Here is a 22,056-nt window from a genome sequence, read left to right as displayed (position 1 = left end):
GTGATGAATGGTGTAGCACCGGCGATCGACTTCACCATCAACGGAAATAAATACCACATGGGTTACTATCTCGCCGATGGTATCTACCCACGGTGGTTGACTTTCGTGAAGACGTTCAACAACCCGCACGACCCGAGACGGGTTCTTTTTGCGTAGCGTCAAGAGTCCGCACGGAAAGACGTCGAAAGAGCTTTCGGGGTCCTTCAAGCCCGATTCAACATTGTTAAGTCCCCGGCTCGGCTATGGTACGTGAATAATATCTCCGACATCATGTTCACGTGTATTATCTTACACAACATGATTATAGCTGACGAAGGGCCGAGGGCGGCTAGCTTCTACGATGAGGACGAAGCCGGAAGCTCAACAGCGAGGTCTCCCCCACGCCGAGGCGAGCATACGACGGTTGGCCAGAGAATCGAGACAAGGCACATAATGCGCGATACCCGAATCCACAATCAACTACAAGAAGACCTAATCAAACACATGTGGGCGAAATTCGGCAACGCTTAGTGGTTTTTTTTTAATTTTTAGTATTTTAATTATGTACAATTTTTAATTTTTAGGATTTTAATTATGTCGTTTTTATTTTATTTGTCATTTGTAATATTATTGAGGTTTTTTTTAATGAATTTTAGTATTATTGAAATGTTTTTGTTTAATTGAATTTTAAATTAATTGTGTTCGTCCTTGCGGAAGAGCACAGCTGTGGGTGTTGTGTTCTTGCCAGAGAGCAGGCAGAAAAAGTGGGGCCGGGCCCACAACCGTGCCGCTGGCAAGACTGTAGGGGTGAGCAAAAAAACCGGAAACCGAATATCCGAACCGAACCAAACCGAAATTTTGAAATTCGGTTCGGTTTTTTTCAGTTTTTCGGTTCGGTTCGGTTCGGTTTTAAAAATAAAAAAATTTCGGTTTTTCAATTCGGTTCGGGCGACGAAAAAATCGAAAAACCGAAAAAACCGAATTATATATATATTCTATTAATTTAATATATTATATTATATATAATATATATATTCTTTTAATATATTCTACTATGTAATATATATTATATGTATTATTAATTTTATATTATATATAAATATTTTATTAGTATATATAAAATAAAATAAAATACACATATATAAATATATATTTATATTATATTTATTTTTTTCAGGTTTTTCGGTTTTTTTTTTTTCGGGTTTTTTCGGTTTTGTTCGGGTTTTTCGGTTTTTTAAGTTTGGTTTTCGATTTTTCGGTTTTTCGGGTTTGGTTCGGTTTGGATTTTGAACTAAATTCGGTTTTTCGGTTTTGGTTCGGTTTTGGCAAAAAATCAAACCGAAACTCGAATGCACACCCCTAGGCAAGAGCACGGTTGTGAATGCTCTAACTAGTGGTTTATTTCGATTTTATTGCTTTTGCCGTTGGAACAGAGCTGGAATTGCTTAGTCGCGTAAATTGAGCTGGAATTATCGTTGGAAACCGATGCAGGTCGTGGCATTTGAGTGTAATCATGGGCTAGAAGCCGACCTTGTGGGTGTAGCATGCTGATAATAATCTCGTGCCATGATACTTATGATTTAAACATTAGCATGTACTCTCGCTACATATACATATTAGTTGAATGTATAAGGGGTACATATGTACCCCAAAAATTGTCATCATAATATATTCAGATATACATAGTACTAATTCTTTATTGGGTACCATATATATATATTTATATATGAGAGATGATCAAAACAAATATCTTTTTAAATCTATAAATGCAACCCAAATCTTGACCCTATGATTAGATGATCTAATTATCAATAATTAACAAAAAAAACACGGAAGGTCATAATTAAGCAGTTTTAAGTCATATTATAAGATTTTGGTTTAATGTCATGTTAAGATCATTTTAGGCCATACTTTGTTATAATGACCTAAAAATAAACTAACAATGCCCTAAAAATGTACTATGCATGATATTGTTATGCGTTTCTGTATTTAAATCTAGTTTTGCATAGATTAAAACCCCATACACTTGGAAAGAGTGGACAATTAGTTAGAGCAACGGGTGTTGTAGCGAAACTAATTGCATAAGAGGGGAATTCCATTGGTAAGATTCGAAATCAACAAAATAAAAGTAAGTAGAGCGTGTAGCGTTGAAGCTCGCTTCTTTTCCATAATTTTCTTCGTCATCAATATGACCTGTCCTTAATAGAACCGACCTAATTCAATGAACAAATTGAATTTTACTTCATGATATTATATAGTCAACTTTAAACTTTGAAATTAATATTTCAAAAAATTCTTAATATTAATCGCTAATATCCTATAAATAATAACAATATGTAGTGTGTTTGCTTTGAAGTAGTGGTAGTGCGGCTAGCGTTTGATGCCAAAGATCTCGGTTTCGACTAACTTTTAAAATTTCTACATTCATTTATAAGTAAAAAACTGAGATTAAATAACAAAAATAAGTAAATTGAAAAAAAAAATCTTGAAATTTAGCCAAATTTCGATTTATCGCGTAACTCTAAAAATTTGCCGATTTTATCATAATTGCAATATTGTTCTCAATTGTCCTACTAATTTAAATTTGAAAGAAAAAATTATATGATTTGAAAGTCAAAATGCTTTAGCTTAATTTTATATTCTATATCTTGTCATGTTAAAGTTAATGACTTTTGTGAGTGATATAGTACAAATTTGAAAAACATTATGAATTTTAGTTTCTAAATCATACCCAATTAATAAATCTAAATTGATGGAGTAGAATATTGAAAAAAATATCAAAGCTATTGTAAATAACTTTTTTTGAAAGTTATGGGATTAATTAAAATTTAGCCAAAGTTATGTGATTTTTTATGGCAATTATAACCCATAAAAATAACCCAGAAGGGTAGATAAGTCATTACGTGTCCCCAGTCCTAACCAAAAACCCTAAATTATCCCACCCTTAAAATTCCCTGCCGCAAAGCTTTTGTCCAATCCTCTCTACTCTCAACACAAGACTAGACATCAACAGCAAAATGGGTGTTTTCACGTTTGTTTGCAGAGAATCCGGTTCCGATTGGTCGGCGAAACAACTCAATGGAGATCTTGAGGCTACCGGTGACTGTGCCTTTACTCTCCAGCGCAACCTCGTTCAGGCCGCTCTCTCCGCCGCCTCTGGCGCCGTACAATCCTCCTTCTCCTACGTCACTCCTAAATCTGCCGTCTTTCAGGTTTTCCGCGTTGCCTTGTCTCAGATTTCCCCCTCTTTATATGTTACTCGTTGTTATTACTGCCCTTATTTTAGAGAAGCCTAGATATAAGATCTTTTTTTGCTTTACTTTGATTGTTTTATTTTTAGATTTTCCTTGAAATCAATGGTTTGATTTTTGTACCATCAGATCAATGAGTTGAGTATTTTATCTCCAATTAATGCTGCGCGAAACCCTTAATTAAACTATCAAAATGCTGTTTTTTGCTTAATTTGCGCTCACGATCTTGTCGCTACGCCTTGTTTTCTTTGATTCTTTTATGTTAATTCCCGGTTTTGATGAAGAAATTGCAATATATGTTGAATATATACCATGTCTATGGTTTTATTTTTCTATTTTTTGGTGATTGCCGTAGAGATTTGCAATCACAAATTGCTCTATATATTATTTATTCGTGATGAATGAATAATGCAGGTGATTGTTGGAGGCGGAGGTGGTGGCGCCTTTGTTGGAGGTGGTGGTGCTGCGGCTGCGGCCTCTGGTGGTGGTGGTGCTGCGGCTGCTGAGGAACCTGCAGCTGCGAAGGAGGAAGAGAAGGATGAAAGTGATGACGACATTGGAATGTCACTCTTTGACGATTAGTTGATTTACTTCCAGTTTTGCTCTTTAGGATTTTGAGTTTTCTGATGATATCGACTTTATAGTGTTTATCACTTTTAAATGTTTATGTTTGAATCGTTCATTTTTCATCTTTGCCAAGTGAATTGGGCTGAGTTTGTTAAGTTTGGATTATGTTGCTTGCAATACTCATGTTTTTCACAATTTCATTGCACAATTAGCTGTTATTATGATATGAAGCGTTCTTTTGTTAGTCATATTTAGGATATCACATAATTGGAAGTCATGCAGCAAAATCTCACTAAGGGCATCCACAATGGGGCGCCATAAGGCGTGCTACTTTAGTAGTTTTATCCTCCTACCCTCTCACCTGCAATGGGTAGTCCTATATGTTTTAATATTGTTTTGTTAATTAATTTAAATGTTTTCAAATATATAATGCAAATTAATTTAAAAACACAACGAGTAACCAAAAATCGGTGAATATTGCATTAATAAATACACAAAAGTTACACGATTCAAGCTGGCTAATCTACGCAATTCCTAACTTCTGGCGCAACTCATCGATCAACCCCCGGAAAATTTCGGCTTCGGCGGGGTCCGTACACTTCTTGAGGGTCTTGTGTGTCTGCAACAATGTCTTCGCCATCGAGGTTGCTGCCAATGACTCATACGCGGCGGCCGTCGCGCTCGGGGCCGGGATCGGGAGCGGGATCGGCGATGGCGCGGTGGCGGTCGAGGATGATGTAGCCGCCTCCTTCCCCTTGGCCTTCGCAGCCTTGACGCCTGTGGGACGCAGAAGAACATTGGTGTGCCGGTACTATCGTCCTCCATGTATGTCCGGTTGAGGTCCACCGGACGAGTTCCGCTTTCGCTGCTCGTGTAACCACCAACTTCGGTGGTCTTCGTCCTCTTTGTCTCCCCGGTGTGCAGAATCTCGCCTTGGAACTTCTACTTGTCCCTCAAGAGCGCCCAGATGGCCTTGTGCTTGAAGTCGCCGTACAGGGACCGGTACGACAACAACGCTTTAGCGCGCAGATCGCTCAAGCTCTCGCCGAGGTAGGGGTATTTATACAAAAATTAAAAAACGCGTGGCATCGTCCGCCGATCCTGCAATGGGGCGCCCGATGGCGCGGACGATAGGCCACCGTCCGCGCTTCAACCGCAGACGATGCATCGGACGTGGGCGTAGGGCGCGGACGATGGCGGGCACCCATAATGTGGCGAACGATGGGCGTCCCATTGTGGATGCCCTAATCAAAAGGGCCTGTTATATTTTGTGGTTTGGTTAAAGCATGTTTTTTTATGTAGGAAAACGCAGGTCAAGGGTTGCCTAAACCCAGCCAGTCAAACTAATCGGACCGTATGAATGGGTTTGGAGAGGCCCAAGAATCGCTAATTGAGCTTCCTTTCGGTTACTGAATATTAATGGGGCTCGGCCCATTACCTGAATAAGCAATTGATTACGCCCTTAGTATTCGCCCACAAAACTATGTCACTCATTCTAGTTGGACAATGAGCATCATATTGCTATGTATTGGAATATCTAATTTTATTATTTTCGATGGATCATCATTATATCATTTCATTTTTATTATGTATGGTAGGTAGGTTAGATCCATTCTTATTATCTAGTTTCGCAATGCATGAAATCTGGTTCGAACTAATTTTTGAATTTCAACTTATTAAACATTCTTATCTCGTTTACTCATGTTTTAGAGAAACTATTTTACTAAACGTGGAGATTTTCTTTTGGTAAAACTATTTATGTTACACATTTATCGTGATATATGTGACCTATAGCTTCAAACGAGTGGAAAACTTTAGGAGCACAATATTGTAGTAACATTTTAAAAGTTGAGTTTAAGTCGCAAAAGGATAAAATATTAGATGTAATATGCAACTAGCCCTATAATTATAAATAATTTAACTTGCATGAATTTTCTTCTCTCAATTTAATTGAAAAGACGAATTTATTCATCAAAGAGTTATCCAAGCACGAAAGGTTTTAAAACAAAGCATAGAAAAACAAATTGAAAAGGTATATACTAGCGTACATATATTTATGAATCCGTACTTAATTAAGTTCGCCTCCCCCTGTCCAACCCATCCTTATAACACTTGTTTGTTTTAAAGAAATAAATATTTTAATATTATCTCCATACCATACTCTCAAATTATTGTATTTGAAAATCAAAGAAAAAGATGGCCCAAGTCATTGTATGTCTATTGTCTAACACCTGTGCAAGATTTATTTTTCTTTTGAATATGTTTTTTTTCTACACGGCTTCAACACGGATTTGTTTATTTTATTATTGATGGGTGGATAATTAGTTAAAGGTATAACACATATAATACGATTGTATAACTAATTATTATATGATTATCTATTTAGGATTAAATTATGAGATTCAATCCCATGAATCAAACATAATACATATTCAATCACAAGATATAATCTTTTAAACTGAACGATATATTATTGCGTAAATTTTCAAGTACCATGATACTTTTTCCGTGTACCCAAAACATGGGTACTAGGCGCACTCGGTTTCTTATACTAGTCAGGGTCAGATAGCTTTTATTATGTTATCCGAGGTCGGATACGCAAGTAAAATCACATAGGTTATCCAATCCGAACCGATATATGTCCACCTCTACCTCTACACTATTCCTCAGTTAAATTTTAAAATCAATAATGCAACTGAAAAAAATATTCTTGATATATCGACATGGATGGCTACATAAAACTTATTGTATATAGTACCCATACAACATCGTGGATGGTTGCAATTCAATTATGGATTATTAAATTGATTTTGAGTTGAGGAATGGTTTATTAAAATATGCCATGCCTCATCTCCATAATTTAAACTGACCCCTATAACGCATTTATTCTGGCGTGTAAGGCGCTGGTTCGCCACTCGTTGTTGCTACATCATTTTAATGCATTATTGCGCATTAGTAATCTAACTTAGTCAGCAATTTAATTGAATATTCGCTTTATTAAAAAGAATTCTCACATGCATTCAAAAATTTCTCCTATTGGCGGTACAAAATTCTGCGCTTGATTTATTTAAATTGCAAATAACACTAATTATAATGATTCTTGTAACATCAGTATTTAATTATGGCCTAGTTAAATCTAATTCGAGTAATTATCACCTAGTTAAATCTAATTCGAGTAATTATTGCCTAGTTAAATCTAATTCGAGTAATTATCGCCTAGTTAAATCTAATTCAAAATCGAATGTCCAATATAGTGTCACTCGTTTCAGTTTTTTTATAGAAAAATATTCGAGTCACTCATTTTTCTAGAATCTGACTGCATTATTGCGATTTAGTAATCTCGTGAAGAGGTGAACTAAGCTTGACGTTCCAATAAAATAATTAAGCTCATAATTCGATTGTATAATTTTCGAGCGGCCTTTGAAATCTAGGAATAGTTTATCCTAGTTCGTACTAAAAACTAGACAAGAAATACGATAGTTTGAGGGACCAATTCTACTTTTCTTCTAGAGAATTAATGGAATTCCATTTTAACGAAAGAGATTAGATTTATTCCGATTGGGGGAGTGACGCACAAGGGTTATGAGTCTTGGAAAATGGGCACCGCGGTCCAAAATTGGAGTCTCTCCAATACTACTTATTAGAATCATCGACTGCACGTCTAAAATTCATACTCCATCCGTTACAAGACAATTGAAGCACTTCTTTTGGCACGAGATTTTAAGAAATTGATATTTAAAGAGTTAGAAGAGAGAGTAAAGTATGAGATAGAGAAAAATAAAAAAGTAAAAAGTGTATAAAATAAGTGGAGAATAAAGTAAGAGAGAAGAGTTTTTGCTAAAAAGGAAAATGACTCACTTATAGTATGACATCCTAAAAAGGAATACGACTCCTTATCCTGGGACGAAGGGAGTATTGATTTAATATTATTCGCTTGAGAACAATCCCACATATTTATTTTTGGATCAATTAAAAGAATTATTGGAAAACACTTAGAGCATCATTAACGCTGGGGCCGGGCCGCAGTTGGGTCCCAGCCCGCGTCACGCAGCGATGGAGGGGAGGATTTTCCGGCCTGGGCCGGTCCCGGGGACGCGCCTGTGGTCCGGTCCGACTCAGGGTTATGCGCATCGGGACGTGCCGCGACGGGGTCCGGGCCAGCGTTAATTGGTGTTCGGGCCGGCCCGGGCTGCAATTTCAATTTTTTTTATAAAATCAAAAATTTATCTATAAAATACCACTCCATCCATTTTCATATCTATTCAACTTCATTTCTCTCCCTAAAATTTGAAAAAATGCCTCATCGTCAAAGGCCAATCGACGCTCAAATGACCTGAATGTTAGAGGCGGCGATACCGGCAATCAAAGAAGGAATCAACAACGAAGTGGAACGCTACCAAGCTGCTATTCAAGCTTGGAACGAACAACAAGTGTGGGTACCACGTACTCGGATGTATATTCACCGAGACCGTGAACAAGCTGGTTTGCGGCTTTTCACATATTATTTCTCTAGAGATCCGCGATAGAGTAATCAGATGTTCTGTCGCCGGTTCCGGATGCGGAGGCCTTTGTTCCTGCACATTGTCAACGCAGTTGTAGCTCGTTACTCGTATTTCTGCCAAACCACCGATGCTGTGGGCCGGCAAAGTATATCGACTTTGCAGAAATGCACATCTGCTATACGTCAACTCGCTTACGGAACTACAACAGATATGTTCGATCAATATCTCCATGTAAGCGAGCATACTGGACGGGATTGCCTAGCTAAATTCTGTCGGGCAGTCATCGAAGCATTCAAGGATACATACTTGAGAAAGCCAACGACCGACGACGTTAGGAAGTTGGCGAACATGCACGAGCGGACCCACGGCTTCCCGGGGATGCTTGGCAGCATCGACTGTATGCACTGGCAGTGTAAGAATTATCCAACGACTTGGAGAGGACAATACACTAGCGGGTACAAGGGCACACATCCCACGATTGTGTTGGAGGCCGTTGCCGACCAACGATTGCGGATTTGGCATGCCTACTTTGGTGTCGCGGGGTCGAACAACGACCTCAATGTGTTGAACGAGTCTCCATTGTTCAACGACTTGTGTGCCGGGCGAGCGCCGAACGTAGAGTTCACGGCCAACCACCGTCGATATAGTATGGGATACTATCTGGCAGACGGGATCTACCCTCGATGGCCCGTGTTCGTGAAGACTATCACATGTCCGACAACAGATCGGAGGGCATTGTTTGCCGAAAGACAAGAGGCGGCTAGGAAAGATGTGGAACGTGCATTCGGAGTCCTCTAAGCACGGTGGGCTATTGTGAAGGGAGCGGCCCGTGGTTGGCAGCCTCCACTAATCGCCGACATCATGTATGCATGTATCATAATGCGTAACATGATCGTTGAGGACGAGGAAGAAAATGTCATTTTGTGGAGCGACGACCCGCTCTCCAGCACCGAGAGTAACTACACTATCACCGTGTTTTAGAGAAGGGCGTTCCTCCCGACATCCGCAATATCATGGCCCGTTCAGCTGCGATGCGCCAAGACGAACTACACACTAGCCTCCAAGCCGATCTAATTGAAGAGATTTGGACACGCACCAACGTTTTCCAGCATTGGCGTTATGTTTTAATGTTTTTTTTTTGTAATTTTAAATTTCTATGTTGTAATTTTCAATTTCCGAATGAAGAACAACTTTTCTGTGTTTTAAATTTTGGGCGTTTTTTATTTATGCGTAAAATAGATTGTAAATTGTGAATAGTGCAATTTAATAGTTGTGGCCCGGGATATGGCCTACAGGGTTAGAGCAGTTGTGGCATGAGACTCAAATTTAGGGGAATGATGATGTGGAGGGGACTTGGGCCTGAAAGAGGATGGGGTTAAGGATGCTCTTATATGAGGTATTATTTTCAATTTATATTGCTCGTCGACGTGGGATGAGTTTACACCCGAATGCACGAGTGTCCAAGTAACCAGTGCTCAAGGGTTGCTGTCGATTTGCGGTTGTCCAGATTTCATTCCTTGGACTTAATTCGAAGTAATTCAATAAAATTCATATTTTTATTATAAAAAAGGTATAAGAATAGTATTAATGAAATGATCAATTTTTTTAACTCATCGGTAGTTTCCACTGTAAATAATATCTAAAGATTTTACTTTCAACCTTTCTATTCAATTTAAATTTATTTCTTATATATTTGTTAATAATGTAATATGGCCTTTCGTTTAATTAATAAATCATGACTAATAAAACAATCCAAATTGATTAAATTATTTTTTAGCATGATTACAATTATGATTGATAACTCCTCCCAAACTCCATTAAATCATCCAAAGGTTGAAAATCATCCCAAGTTTGATTGATATTATACATAATCATCCCAAGTTTGATTGATAACCCAAACTCCATTAAATCATCCAAAGGCTCTTCCTCTCCGTATTGATTGCCTCATAATTTTAAGGTTGACCATACTAAAATGACCTAGTTAAGGTTGACTCTTTTATCATTATTTTATCAGTGTTATTACACTCTATATATACATCAACGAGCAACACCAATTCACCCACAAAAAATAATGGAGCACTTTTCTTACTACACAAAGAAAATACAAACCCTTTGCATTAGTTCATGGAAAGTAACCAAGCTTCTTCTCTTTCGATCCTACCTCTTTCTTGTCATGAAATCCAACCCATTTTTCATGTCTTTTTTCTACTTGCTCTTCATTTCCTTATTCGGGTTCGCCATGCTCAAGGCATGGAAGCCTCGGCCCCCTTCGCCCACACCTAGGAACATCGACTTGCTCTTCACATCCGTGTCAGCAGCCACCGTCTCCAGCATGGTGACGGTGGAAATGGAGGTTTTCTCCGGCCAACACCTGGTAGTGATGACCGTGTTGATGTTCCTTGGCGGCGAGATCTTCACCTCCTTGCTCCGTCTCCACTTCACTCCCAAACCCTTTTTCGAGGGAAGGGTTGAGTCTTTGGAATCTCCACCTAATGTGTTAACAACTGATCACTCATTTCTCAAATTCGATTCGATAAAATTCTTGGTAATTTTAGTTTTGGGGTATGTTGTGGTTGTGCAAATGATCGGCGTTGCATCTGTGTTAATGTATTTGTCTCTTGTTTCGGGTGCGGAGAGTGTGTTGACAAACAAGGGGATTAAAACTTCGGTTTTTTCGGTTTTTACTGTGGTTTCGACCTTTGCTAACTGTGGATTCATCCCTACGAATGAGAACCTGATTGTTTTTAGTAAAAACACTGGTCTTCTTCTCATCCTTCTTCCTCAGATCCTTCTGGGAAACACATTATTTCCGTGGGCTTTGAGAGCGATGATATGGTTGTTGGGGAAGAGATTGAAAAGGAATGAGGCTGAGTATTTGCTTAAGAATGCGAGGGAGGTCGGATTCCCACACTTGCTTCCTCAGCGGGAGTCGACGCTACTTTTAACGACAGTGTTGGGGTTTCTTTTGATTGCTTCCATATTGTTCTCTTCTATGGAATGGTATAATGCAGGATTAGATGGCATGAATATTTACCGGAGACTCGTTGGAATCTTTTTCCAATGCGCCAACGTTAGGCATTCCGGTGAGAATATTGTTGACCTCTCAACCATCGCCCCGGCCGTGTTGGTGTTTTTCATGCTCATGATGTTAGTCTCTCTATCTCTCTCTATCTCGTATCTAAGATGGTCTGGTGGTAGAGTGGTTAATGCTCGGTCCCATCATGAGTTAATTAGTAGTATTTGTATTTTGACAGGTATCTTCCTCCATACACATCATTTGTACCTATCAAAAGTGATGAACAAGGCCAACCAAAGCTAGAAGGATTAAAAGAGGGAAAAAGAAAAAACATTATAGCAAAGAACTTTACCTTTTCACAAATTTCTTATCTTGCTATATTCATCGTTCTGATTTGCATTACGGAGAGGAAGAGCCTAAAAGATGATCCTATCAACTTCAGCGTATTGAATATAGCATTTGAAGTCATAAGGTAATAAAAATATAATGCTACATTTCTCTACGTTTCATTGATTATGGATTTTTTATGTAATAATTTGTGATAATTAACAATATATTGCAGTGCTTATGGAAATGTGGGATTGACAACCGGTTATAGCTGCGATCGGCAGGTAAGAAGGGATCCAAAATGTGTGGGTAAATGGTATGGACTTGCCGGAAAATGGAGTGATGAAGGCAAATTAATACTCATAGTAGTCATGTTATTTGGTAGATTGAAAAAGTTCAACATCAAGGGAGGCCAAGCGTGGAAGCTCTTATAACTCCACCACCATTTTCATTCTCAATATACAAAAAATTGTACTCCCGGAATAGGAGTCCATAGTTGATTTTAAGAAATGTAAAAAAAAAAACAGTTAAAAATAGTTAGTAAAATAGTGAGTCTCATTATTATATTAGTTTTATAGTAATAAAATGTGAATTAGTATGTGACGCATACTTCCATTTATAATAAAAGTGAAAGAGACTCTCATTATGAAACGGACTAAAATGATAAAAATGGACTTTTATTGCAGGGCGGAGGGAGTATTAGAAATCGAATAACTTGTTAAATATAGTAGATTGTTTGTAGTACTTGTTCATGCGAACACATTGATTTGATCATTTGAACAGCAAGTGCTCTAGCATAATCTAATGATACTCAATTACACAGACTAACACCGACAGAATATATAGTGTAGACAAAAAATGGACTTATATTACACGTAGAAATAGATTATGTCTAATAATCCAATTTAGTACTCAGATTACTAATTTATATGGAAAACTTTTGATATCATTTTTTGAGATCAAGGTTGGCAAGTTTGAGTGAAAAGTTAAATAAAAATGCCTAAATATATGAAGTACGAATAATATTTCTCTATAGATGAGTGATCAATTGCTAACTCACTTTCTAGTTCCTAACTACAATTAATTTAAGACCATAGGATTTTAGAAATCTAGTGGTCTAAAATTTACCGCGCGTAATTTTCATTTTTATTAATTAAATCGAAAAAGATAAAAAAACTACCAAATTAGGGTTTTGGATGAAAATGTCAATATAGTGTTTTGAAAATATCAACACAATGCTTTGAAAATGTCAACACAATACTTTGAGAATGACATTCTACATGTATTATATTGACATATTTTATATACTATGTTGACATTTGTTATTGTATGAAAAAATTAAAATTTTTTTATTTTTTTCAAATTTTGACATCGGAACATATGCAAGTGAGATCTCGTTAGAATCCTTATGAAATTATCTTTAATTTGATATATGTTGTGCAAAAAAATAATTTAAATCGAGAAAGTTATATGCGTTTTAAAGTTATGTGATATTTTTCAAAAGTTAGTTGCAACTACTTTGTCGTAAATTGACCTTAATACCCTTATTGACGTTTTTTGTTAATCGTATCGACATTTCAGGACTGATGATCTAGACCCTTGGTTTGAATATCTAAGAATTATTATATAATTATAGTTAATAATTAAGTATTGAGTTAGCAATATAAGACTCCTCTTTCTCTATACACAAATTCTTTGTTAATGTAATCAGTTGCCTCCCTGTGCAACAAGTTTTTGGGCCTTGTCGTCGTTGGGTTGGGCATGTCAGCATAATTTCTATCACATTGGTTGATATCATTCGTATTATGCATAGTTTTGTAACCAAATTTGGTCAAATATCGGTTAATTTTGCAATTTTAATTAAAAAATGACAGATTATTTTAAAATAATTTTGATACCATAGTATGAGACTTGCAAGACAAATGAGAAAATTACTACTCCCTCCGTCCCCAAAGAATATGCACTTTGGGGTCGGTACGGATTTTAATGTAAAATTGGTAAAGTAAGAGAGAGGTAGAGAGAAAAAGTAAATAAAGTATTATTAGTTGAGAATGAGTCTCACTTCAATAGAGAGAAAATACTTTCTAAAATTAGAAAGTGAATATTCTTGTGGGACGGAATAAAAAGGAAAGAATGTATATTCTTGAGGGACGGATGGAGTATATATGTAAACAAAACGTTCAACCACTTAACCGGCTACGTTTAATATCATTAATCAGTCACGTCTTTTATTTTTATACATGTAAGTGGCATTCAATAAATTCAGACACGCAACGGGACTATTTCATTATGGGACTATAATATAATTGGTCATTTTTTAAAGTTATGACCAGAATTTGATGATTGTTTTGTGAATTTGTCCTTATTGTATTATCAAAATGTACGTACCTTTATTTATATACCAGAAAAATGTGGCCAAGGATGATCTAGGCCAAAAGTCTAAAACACCTCTGCATACGATATACTACAACCTAAATTTTACTATAGTTTCTGTGGTGGAATCCTTACCATAAGAAAAGGAAGAACAAAATTAATTAGAATATCCACCAAATTGTTGGCATCTGGTGCCATTATTAGCATCATTCCAAGACTTGTTTTGAGCAAGCCATAAAAAGTGCATTTTTAATCGCAACAAAAATACATAAAAGAAAGAATCTTGATATTATACCCATCTTTATAAAATACGTATCATATCCTTGAGTAGTCAAACACGGATCTCTCTCTATCTTTTGTTGCCTTTTTAATAAGGCACAAGTTTTTTGTCACAATTAAAACCCTACTATAACAACAAGCAATTAAAATTTGACCAGAAAAATTTGAACCCAAAAAAAAAATCATAAAAACAACACAAGGGAAAGTATAGTAAATTAGTTAACTCTAAATTACTTGTGCGGGAGACAAAAGTAGGTAGGGGCCTCAGTCCCATTCTTGGAGAATAGACTAAAGATCCAAATATTTTTTCTTAAATCATAAATTAAAAAAAATTAAAATTGTGCATTATAAAAGACCTTATCGGAAACAAAATCAATCAATCGAAGTGTGACCCACCTATTGCACTATTTTGAAAGCACCATTTCATCATTTAATTTTTTGTCTGTTCACCCATATTAACATCATTCCATATCTACCACTCATACACTAATATCATTTATCATTTATATATATAATGAGCTCTTCCCTTCCACTTCCACTTCCTTCTTTCCTATATGTTTTCAACATGTATTTGTTTCCTTGAGAGATAGAGAGGGAAAGTGTTCTTAAATTGGTTTTGGTTTGGGATAGCCAAGTAGATTTATAGTGCAAAAAATGGATGTGAAATTGGGTTGCTGCAGTCACAAGTCAAATTCAGACAAGAAGAAGGAAGAGGAAGAAGAAATGAGCCCAACATCTGAGGAACTAAGTTTCAAGAATCTATCAAAGATTGTGGTTCCACCACTTGGTGTTTCAGGTTACAGTAGCTCCAATGTTCCTCATGGAAGAATCATCTCTCCAATGGATACAAGATATCGGTTAGACATCTCTTCTCTTTCCATAAACACTTTCTTCCTTGCATACATTGATTTAGTCATGTTTGTCCTAATTTACTAATAAGTTGGATAGTCCATGTAACTTGTAGTAGTAATTCTTATTTATGGGAATGGTGGGGTCCAAATTTAATACGATAACACAGAGCAGACCCGAGCCAATGAAAAATATCTTGTATCGTACCGTTGTGTTTTCAATATTACATGTACTACAAATTGACATGACTTTGAGCTATGAAGTTATTAGTTATTGGTGCATGTGCATGTGTATTGGGGCTAAGCATGAGAAGGGCGAGACAAGCATTTTAATGTTAAAGGTATGGGCAATACAATGCAGATCTATGCTGCTATGCTTATATACACACATATACATATAATAATAATGTAAGTCTTAATTATAGGAGATGGTTCATTTAAGAACTCTTATTAAAACACATAACTAATACTACGTGAATATCAGTTGACATCACAAGACATATCAGTTATATATCCACTCAATATTAATTCTTGATTTATGAATATTAATTCCTGACCAAATGTCATAAACAAATATGTTTTGTGATGTCCACTAATATTATTGTATCGAACGAATTGACATGGTTTTTATTTCTGAGTATTCTCATTTTAACAAAGTCCTAAAGGAACCATCCCCTTTTAAATTTATATTTTTGGATATATAATAGATTAGTTGTGTGTATTAGAAGCGAGTTTATATCCACCACATACCAAGTAATTATTGGACTAATTAGGTAGGGGCCTAAATTAAAATATACCTAAAATTAGAAGTACTATGTCATAATTAGTCAAATTAATTTCGTAACACAAAGACTTCTAGAAATGTAATAGTATGCGAAAAGAGTGAATTGAACTCACGCGAATATAAGTTTAGTGGTTCGGACACACTGTGCCCTTAATATCCCTAGCTATTAAGTTTACAAAAATATTCTTTCTCCTCCTTTTTTCCTCTATTTCTACGATTGCGATCGACTGAACACACATGTTTGCATCGCTAAATTTTACTCGAACACATCCTTGCTAATTAAAATTGGAATTTAGAGATTGAAATTAATGATGGTGGTTGGTGATGTAGGTGTTGGGAGACAGTGATGGTGGGATTGGTTGTGTACTCGGCGTGGGTGTGCCCTTATGAGATAGCATTTCTTAACTCAAAGCCAAGCCCACCACTCTACATAGCTGATAACATCGTCGACATATTTTTTGCCATCGATATTATCCTCACTTTTTTTGTTGCTTATATGGATTCCACCACTCAATTATTGGTTCTTGATCGTAAAAAGATTGCCAAAAGGTCAGTTCATCCCTTCTTTTCTTCTTACTCTTTTTCTCCATTGGGTTTTCTTTATTTCCCATCATCCATCATATCGCATCATGTTACTTTTAATTACTTTACCTAATATTATACAGTGTAGATTAAATCTCTCATTCACCTAACACAAATTTTAGGAATAAAAGTCCTAGTATTTTTTTTATTGTTTTATAATAAAAAAATATGTGTGAAATGAGTTGATGAAATATTGAATTCATTTTCTAAAATACTAGTAAAAATGAAATGAGATATTTAATGATGAACATCTTAAAATGATTATATGAGGTATTTAATGATGGAACGGGGGAGTATATAATCTTATAGAGATCTTAGTATTAAAAATATATAGTACCACGTTAATTTTTATGTTTAGCACTTGGAGAATATAATCAAAATTTTTTTTATGTTTAGAACTTATTATGGAGAATATATTCGGATCCAGCAATGAAGCTATTAGAATTCTAAAGAATATGCTTTTAATAATTGTAATATTAATTACTCAAATCCAAAAATTCGAAAATGAAGTTATAGGAACTTTATTGCTACTTTTCTAAAGAATATGTTTTTAATAATTGTAATATTTTATCAAGCTGTTTATAAGAATTAAAATTCAGTAGTCCAAACTTGATATTTAAGTTATTTGATTTGTCAGTAAATTCACTGAAAATTTCAGTTTTTTAAGTGTTTACTAAGCAGGTGAAATATTCTCAGGCAATAATTAGTGCACCATCCCATCGTACTAGGGTAATTATAATAACCAGGAAGAATATTTAGAAAAAATGGTAAAAACAATCTCATTGGAAATAGGCCAACAAAGAATAAACATGGTTTCCAAGAGAAAATGAAAGAAAAGACACAGAATCATCATTAATTATATATATATATTCATTTTCTTAGCCAATGCCATCTCTCTATAATTATGGTAATTAGGTTAATGCATATATGCTTTATATATTCAACTTTAGATAGTAGATATATTACTGTAGAAGTTTCCACATTGAGGTAGGTGTCAAGAATGCGATTCCACAATTCCCAAGTGGGGTGGGGGTCCATTATATTTTAATTATTACTACCTCCATTTCTTCATAGTTGAGGCAAAACTTTTCGCCACGGAGTTTAAGAAAGAGATGGTGAATGTGTTAAATAAATAGATAAAAAAGTAAGAGAGAAAAAAGTAGAAAGTGAATAAAGTACAACGAATAAAGTACAACGAATAAAGTAAGAAAGAGAAAAAAGTTACTAAATAGGGAAATGACTCAACTATGAGGGAACTTCCCAAATGGAAAAATGACTCAACTATGGAGAAACGGAGGGAGTATTGTTTTTCTATTTTATTTTCTATATAAAAAATTTATTATGGATGAGGAACATATAAAGTGGATTGGCATATAGGAGTATATGTTATGGCTAAATATAAAAAAGTGGCACTTTATATTACAGCCTACCCATAAAGGCGAAAATGACACCCCAACTATTCTTACAACATCAACTTGGCTTTGGTCTCTTTCAAGCGACCACTGTTGATAATCACGTTAATCAAACACGATTTTCATACTCATTTTGTAATTTTACCATTTATATATTACTATTTACCTTTTAGAATTCGCTTTTTTCCTAAGGATGGTATCGTTTTTTCCTTTTATCGTAGTTGTACATTCATATCATTCAGATTTACACATTTTAAATTTTTTAAAAATTGATTCTAAATAGAACATTTGTTTTAGATTGTTATCGTTTAGATTATATTTTAAATGAATTATTGTTTAGAGATGATATCAAAAGTTGTGTTGCGGTGCCTGTAGGCTGTAGTAGTGCTTTCACATTTTGATATTTTCATTTGTGTATATATCCTTAATTCCTATAATCTTTTCTTATAGTATTACAGTATGTTAATCTTTTAATTTATTTATTAACTGATAATTCTAAACAGTTCATTTCAATGTAGAGTTAATAGTTGATTGTTATTGTTTATTTTAGTAATTAAATGTAAGTTAAAATATAAAATAAATATTATTAAATAAAAACTTAATAATGAAATACATCGAAATTAATAAGAAATGCAATTTTAAGAGAAAAATAATAGTAGAGGATAAGAAATGCAGTTTGAGAGGAGTAACAAACATAGAGTATGAAAATGCAGGTACCTATCAACATGGTTTATAATGGATGTGGCTTCAACCATACCATTCGAGACTATAGCATTCCTTGTTACCGGCAAACATCACGGCGGCGTCTCCTACTCCGTCCTCGGCATGCTCAGATTTTGGCGTCTTCGTCGTGTCAAGTGTTTCTTTACCAGGTAGTCATTTACTACAATCACCTTACCCTTCGTACAAAATAATTCGATAGAGGTGGTCTCTTGTGCGCACATACGGACCACAACGTTATTAGTCTATTTAGTAGTAAGAAGTATTAAATAAAGTATATCAACACTTAATATGTAAAATAATGAACTAATAATTTCTAACTTTTAGAAACCGCTGGTTCAGTTTTGCAAAAATTGGAACCATAATCGGGTTGGCCGGTTCCAATTTTTGAACTGAGGCCAGCGATTTGCCGGATTTGATGTACTTATTTTTAATATTTGTCTTTACAATTGTCACGTGTAGGATCGAAAAAGACATCAGGTTTAGCTATTTTTGGGTTCGATGTGCGAGACTCCTATTCGTAAGTAAAGAAAATACCAAAATTGACATGCATGTGTAAATTCAACATGTGAATGAATTAATGGGTAAAAATGAATGATTGAATCAGGTGACATTGTTGCAAGCACATTTTGCTGCATGCTTGGCGTACTTGCTAGCTGTTCAGTATCCAGACGAAGGCAACACGTGGATCGGATCAGCCATACCGAACTTCAAAGAGACGAGCCTTTGGATTCGATACATCTCGGCCTTGTACTGGTCGACCACCACCATGACCACTGTCGGCTATGGCGACATCCACGCTCAGAACACCTTAGAGATGGCTTTCATCATATGTTACATGCTCTTCAACTTAGGTCTCACTGCTTACATCATTGGCAACATGACCAACTTGGTCGTCGAGGGCACCCGTCGAACCATGGAATTCGTAAGTCCTCTGTTTCATGAGAGAACGTTTAGTATCATGAAATTTAAAGGGTTTAGAATTAGAATTCTAATTCTAAATCCTCTCAATTTCAAATGTTAAAACCTAAGTAAACATTAGAAATTTCAAATTCTTGTGAGATTAAGTGATGACTAAACTAATAAGTAATAAAAAAAATATCACAATTTCTTGAAAAGACCTAATAATCAAAGACTATATTCAAAACAAAGACATTCGCTATTTATATTTATAAGCGCATAGAAACCATAGAGCCCTAAAAGGAAATAAAACAATTAGAAAATTAAAAATAAGTCTGGAAAAACAGTAAATTGTGTTTTTCGCTCCTGGATGATATCAGATGTCCATATTTCAAGTCATTCCAACACATATTACGCTTTCGGCGTGTTTTCAACGTCATCGGCATCTATTGCTAGAACTGCATCATTAAGTACACCGCACAAACACACAGAGAGCACACGACACACAACAATGCACGTAAAAGTAACCAATATTCGATTCGTTTGTGCAGAGAAGTAGCATCGAAGCCGCATCAAGTTTCGTGATGAGGAATCGTCTGCCTCCTCGGTTGAAAGACCAGATTCTGGCTTACATGTGCCTCAGATTCAAAGCCGAGAGCTTGAACCAAAACCAGCTCATACAACAGCTCCCCAAAACCTTATGCAAAAGCATCCAACACCACCTCTTCTTACCAACCGTACAAGGCGTCTATCTCTTCAAGGGCGTGTCCCGGGAGATCCTCATGCTTCTGGTAGCAGACATGAAAGCAGAGTACATCCCGCCGCGAGAGGATGTTATAATACAGAAGGAGGCCCCTGACGACGTGTACATAATCGTGTCCGGGGAAGTAGAGATGATTGACTGCGAACTGGACAAAGAAAACGTCGTTTGGGAGTTCAGTTCGGGTGGCATGTTTGGTGAAGTCGGAGCGTTCTGCTCAACGCCTCAGAGCTTCACGTATCGAACCAAGACGCTCTCGCAGCTGCTGAGGCTGAAAACTTCGTCTCTGGTCGAAGCAATGAAGACGAGACAGGAGGATAATGTCATCATGTTAAAGAACTTCCTTCAGCATCACAAGAAGCTGAAGGATTTAAGGTTGGGGGACTTGTTTGTGGATGAAGAGGTGGATGGTGATGTGAACATGTCGATCAACTTGATGACTGTGGCGGGAACGGGAAACGCTGCGTTTCTTAACGAGCTTCTGAAGGCCGGTCTTGACCCTGATGTTGGAGATTCTAAAGGGAAGACTCCATTGGTACATTCTGTCTAACCTTTTCATGCCTTTTATCTGTATATTGTGTGTTTTGTTGGCCTAACGATCCCGAAAACATCTCAGCATATAGCAGCGTCGAAAGGCCACGAAGAATGCGTAGTTGTTCTTCTCAAACATGCTTGCAGCTTACACCTAAGAGGTAACCAACATTTTGATGTTTTTGTATATGAAATGTAAGTTGATCATGACAAGTAGTTAAGTTTGAGGAATAAATGTGACAGATTTGGAAGGAAACACAGCGCTATGGGAATCTATTGCAGCAAAGCATCATTCAATATTCAAGATCCTCTACCACTGGGCTTCCATCTCTGATCCATTCATAGCCGGCGATCTCCTCTGCACAGCAGCCAAGCGAAACGACGTGGGAGTGATGAAGGAGCTGCTGAAACATGGGTTATACGTTGATTCTAAGGATGTACATGGGCTGACTGCTATCCAAGTGGCGACGAAAGAGAACCATTTAGACATAGTGCAGCTTCTAGTGATGAACGGGTCCCAAGTCGACGAAACCATCATGAATATGATTCCGTCGGTAAATTTGAACGATATGCTGCAGAAGAGGGAGGTAGGGCACTGCATAGTTATGTCTGACACCACCGGAGAAGATGATAGCCACAAGAAAACTAAAGATGAGGAAAGGCTGGTATTCCCATTGAGAGTTAGCATCTACCGAGGCCATCCGGCCAATAGGAGCACCACTCATCATCCTGGTAAATTGGTAAGAATGCCAAGTTCATTAGATGAGCTCAAGACCATTGCAGGTATTTTCAACTTCAACAAAAAAATCTACTATTTTCTTGCTTTCTACCAATTATAAACTCAATTACATGTTTGAGTGCAGGTCAGAAGTTTGGGTTTGATGCCACAAATGCATTGGTGACTAATGAGGAAGGTGCTGAGATTGATTCTATTCAAGTGATAAGAGATAATGATAAACTCTTTATAATTGAGACTGAGAGTTAAGTGTAATGTTATGTAGTGAACAGTCTGCATAATTTTAGTAGCAGCACTACAGCAAAATTGTTTAGTAGTGAGGCTAGTGGCATGATTTCAGTGATACCAAGAGATTTGTCACATAATTTGCTACTCCACTTATTTTATGCAACAAAATAGACTTTCATATATATATATACACACTTTTGTAACATTTAATAGTGCAAGTAAATTTTGAAATATTTTGTATATATTTGTCAAACTACTAGA

The 22,056-nt window shown here is 36.3% G+C and overlaps 3 protein-coding genes across 3 annotated transcripts; all 3 read left to right on the top strand.

The window, feature by feature from the left end:
* Positions 1 to 2,916: 2,916 nt before the first annotated feature.
* On the top strand, positions 2,917 to 3,952 carry LOC121769883 (60S acidic ribosomal protein P3-like). The gene is made up of 2 exons (XM_042166647.1): positions 2,917 to 3,191; positions 3,645 to 3,952. Exons 1-2 carry the CDS (start codon positions 2,997 to 2,999, stop codon positions 3,810 to 3,812), a joined length of 363 nt encoding a protein of 120 aa, XP_042022581.1. The 5' UTR covers positions 2,917 to 2,996; the 3' UTR covers positions 3,813 to 3,952.
* A 6,418-nt stretch (positions 3,953 to 10,370) lies between these two features.
* LOC121771324 (probable cation transporter HKT6) lies at positions 10,371 to 12,076 on the top strand. The gene is made up of 3 exons (XM_042168105.1): positions 10,371 to 11,446; positions 11,554 to 11,787; positions 11,878 to 12,076. Exons 1-3 carry the CDS (start codon positions 10,371 to 10,373, stop codon positions 12,074 to 12,076), a joined length of 1,509 nt encoding a protein of 502 aa, XP_042024039.1.
* A 2,703-nt stretch (positions 12,077 to 14,779) lies between these two features.
* Positions 14,780 to 22,035, top strand: LOC121771937 (potassium channel AKT2/3). The gene is made up of 9 exons (XM_042168837.1): positions 14,780 to 15,151; positions 16,257 to 16,475; positions 18,634 to 18,792; positions 19,103 to 19,160; positions 19,248 to 19,565; positions 20,092 to 20,835; positions 20,917 to 20,992; positions 21,075 to 21,614; positions 21,695 to 22,035. Exons 1-9 carry the CDS (start codon positions 14,949 to 14,951, stop codon positions 21,814 to 21,816), a joined length of 2,439 nt encoding a protein of 812 aa, XP_042024771.1. The 5' UTR covers positions 14,780 to 14,948; the 3' UTR covers positions 21,817 to 22,035.
* Positions 22,036 to 22,056: the final 21 nt, after the last annotated feature.

Source organism: Salvia splendens, chromosome 16, assembly GCF_004379255.2.
Source record: "Salvia splendens isolate huo1 chromosome 16, SspV2, whole genome shotgun sequence".
Classification (NCBI taxonomy): Eukaryota; Viridiplantae; Streptophyta; class Magnoliopsida; order Lamiales; family Lamiaceae; genus Salvia; species Salvia splendens.
The sequence above is the reverse complement of the archived record's forward strand: the minus strand, read 5'-3'. Positions and strand labels throughout refer to the sequence as shown.